The sequence below is a fragment of the Austrofundulus limnaeus genome, unplaced genomic scaffold, assembly GCF_001266775.1.
Source record: "Austrofundulus limnaeus strain Quisiro unplaced genomic scaffold, Austrofundulus_limnaeus-1.0 Scaffold2288, whole genome shotgun sequence".
Classification (NCBI taxonomy): domain Eukaryota; kingdom Metazoa; phylum Chordata; class Actinopteri; order Cyprinodontiformes; family Rivulidae; genus Austrofundulus; species Austrofundulus limnaeus.
In genome coordinates, this window is record NW_013954690.1 from 14,924 (window position 1) to 16,949 (window position 2,026).

The 2,026-nt window shown below is 41.5% G+C and overlaps 1 protein-coding gene across 1 annotated transcript in view; it reads right to left on the reverse strand.

Moving 5' to 3' along the window:
* The window catches only part of LOC106537389 (receptor-type tyrosine-protein phosphatase beta), a gene marked incomplete at its 3' end in the record, with an annotated part of 20,816 nt that overhangs the window by 14,715 nt on the left and 4,075 nt on the right, over positions 1-2,026 (reverse strand). Inside the window, 1 exon segment of the mRNA XM_014034772.1 lies at positions 1,135-1,474. Within this exon segment, the coding sequence (XP_013890226.1) occupies positions 1,135-1,474 (340 nt within the window).

Consider the following 2,026-nt stretch of genomic DNA (forward strand, 5'->3'; position numbering starts at 1 on the left):
ATGTCCATCTGAAAACATGACACACATGTCCATCTGAAAACATGACACACATGTCCATCTGAAAACATGACAAACGTGTCCATCTGATAACATGACACACGTGTCCATCTGTTAGCATGATACGTGTCCATCTGATAACATGACACACGTGTCCATCTGTTAGCATGATACGTGTCCATCAGTTAGCATGGCACACGTGTCCATTTTGACCTGATGAATAATGACCAGATGTATCGGTATCTGTTTAAACATAAAATACTTTGCTCAGATTGAAATATATTGGATTAAACAATCTGAATATAATGTTTCTATGGACACAAAATAAATTAATCTGATCATGACGAGTGTTTCTACGCACCAGGTTTATTCAGAACATAAGTGCTGACGTGCAGAGTTGTAAACTTCTTTTAAAAATCCACAGAAGCTGTTCTGATGAACATAAAGAAACGTTCTGAGTCTTCTGGACCTGCAGCAGGTTTTATCCTGGCTCAGACACTTTTCACCATCAAGGTGTCCGATCACTCTGAGCTCTAACAGAACTGTTGTGTCGCTAACCATTAGCATCTAGCTCGGTGGAAAAACGTCAGGTTGTCATCAGGACACGTGTAGTTTACGACACATTTTTATTCTGATTATTCATGTAAACATGGTTAGAGTTTGTGATGAGGATGACTCTCAGCTACTACCACATCAAGTTACAGCCCAATATCTGTAAAACACCTTTTGTGGCGGCCATCTTGAATTGACTCAAAAAAATCAGCAGTTCTCAGTTTCTAAAGGTTCATTAAATATTTGAACATAAAAAACTTTATTGTCCAGGTTTTAGCAGGAGTGAATAAAAGTCAAATTTGTGATGTTGTGTTTGTTACACAGGTGTAAAGTTTTTTTCTTTGTAAAATAAATTAACTTAATATTTTAGATTTATTTGATTAAAGTAAATTTATTTTGTCAAAGTTTGATCAAAGTTCAGTCATTTTTGAAGTTTTTCTTGTTTTTCTTTAGTTTTAGGCTCCTGGTTGTCTTCAGAATAAAACAGATTAAATAATCAGATTATGATGAACATTTTAATCTCCTTCACGCAGCTGTGTGCTGTGTTTTAATGCGAGGCGTGTGGTGAACGTATGCCGGTCTTACTGGTGTGAACGGTGACGTTCCTGGACTCCTCGTCAGTCTGTGATTGGACCCGCAGCTCGTAGGCGGAGCCAGGCTCCAGGTGCTCCAACAAGCAGGTGAAAACCTGCGTGCTGCTGCCGTTTCCTCCTCCGTCTCCGAGTCGCAGCCGCTCCGGCGGTACGTGGCTCCAGCTCGGCTCCTTGCAGTCCCCTGCAGCGTGCTCAGACACCGCYGAGAAGGAGCAGTTCTGTCCTGGAGTGCTGAGGGTCAGAGACACAGAGTCCAGACCCAAGAGCAGCTCYGACACGGAGATGCTGCAGGGAACAGGTCCTGCAGAGTCCTGAGCTGCAGCGCTCACATCCTGACAGGAAGAGTCAAACTAAAGGTCAAGTTCATTTAATATAAATCKGATTATTTCATCTAAAATCTGAAACGTGGAACCAAACGGACAGGCCATCAGGAGGAGCTGGATGTGGGAAAGTTCAGARGGAAACAACAAACTTTTACAGTCTGCAGGGAACAGGTGTCCCACAAACAGGACCAGGACCAGGACTTTGATGCTATTGTTCTGAAAAAACCCAAAGGTGCCGAGGTCCAAATTCCTCTCCTTAAAGAGGACGTCTGATATGATCAAGATAACGTTCAGAGAAGAACAATCAGCCTGAAAGCCTGTGTGGCTCAGAGGCACAACAGCAGAGGGTTGACTTCAGCTTCATTCATCAAAGGATCAAAATCTAAATACAAAAATAACAAGTTTGGAATCTTCAAAGAGAAAAAAGCCTCATCGTGATGCAGATTCTAAATGTTTAAAATGTTTTATTTATATTTTTAACTCTTTAAACTCCTGACTCAGTCGTTCCCAAACCTTTCAGCTTTTGACCCACAAAATAAAAGCATCAGACCTGAGTCCAAA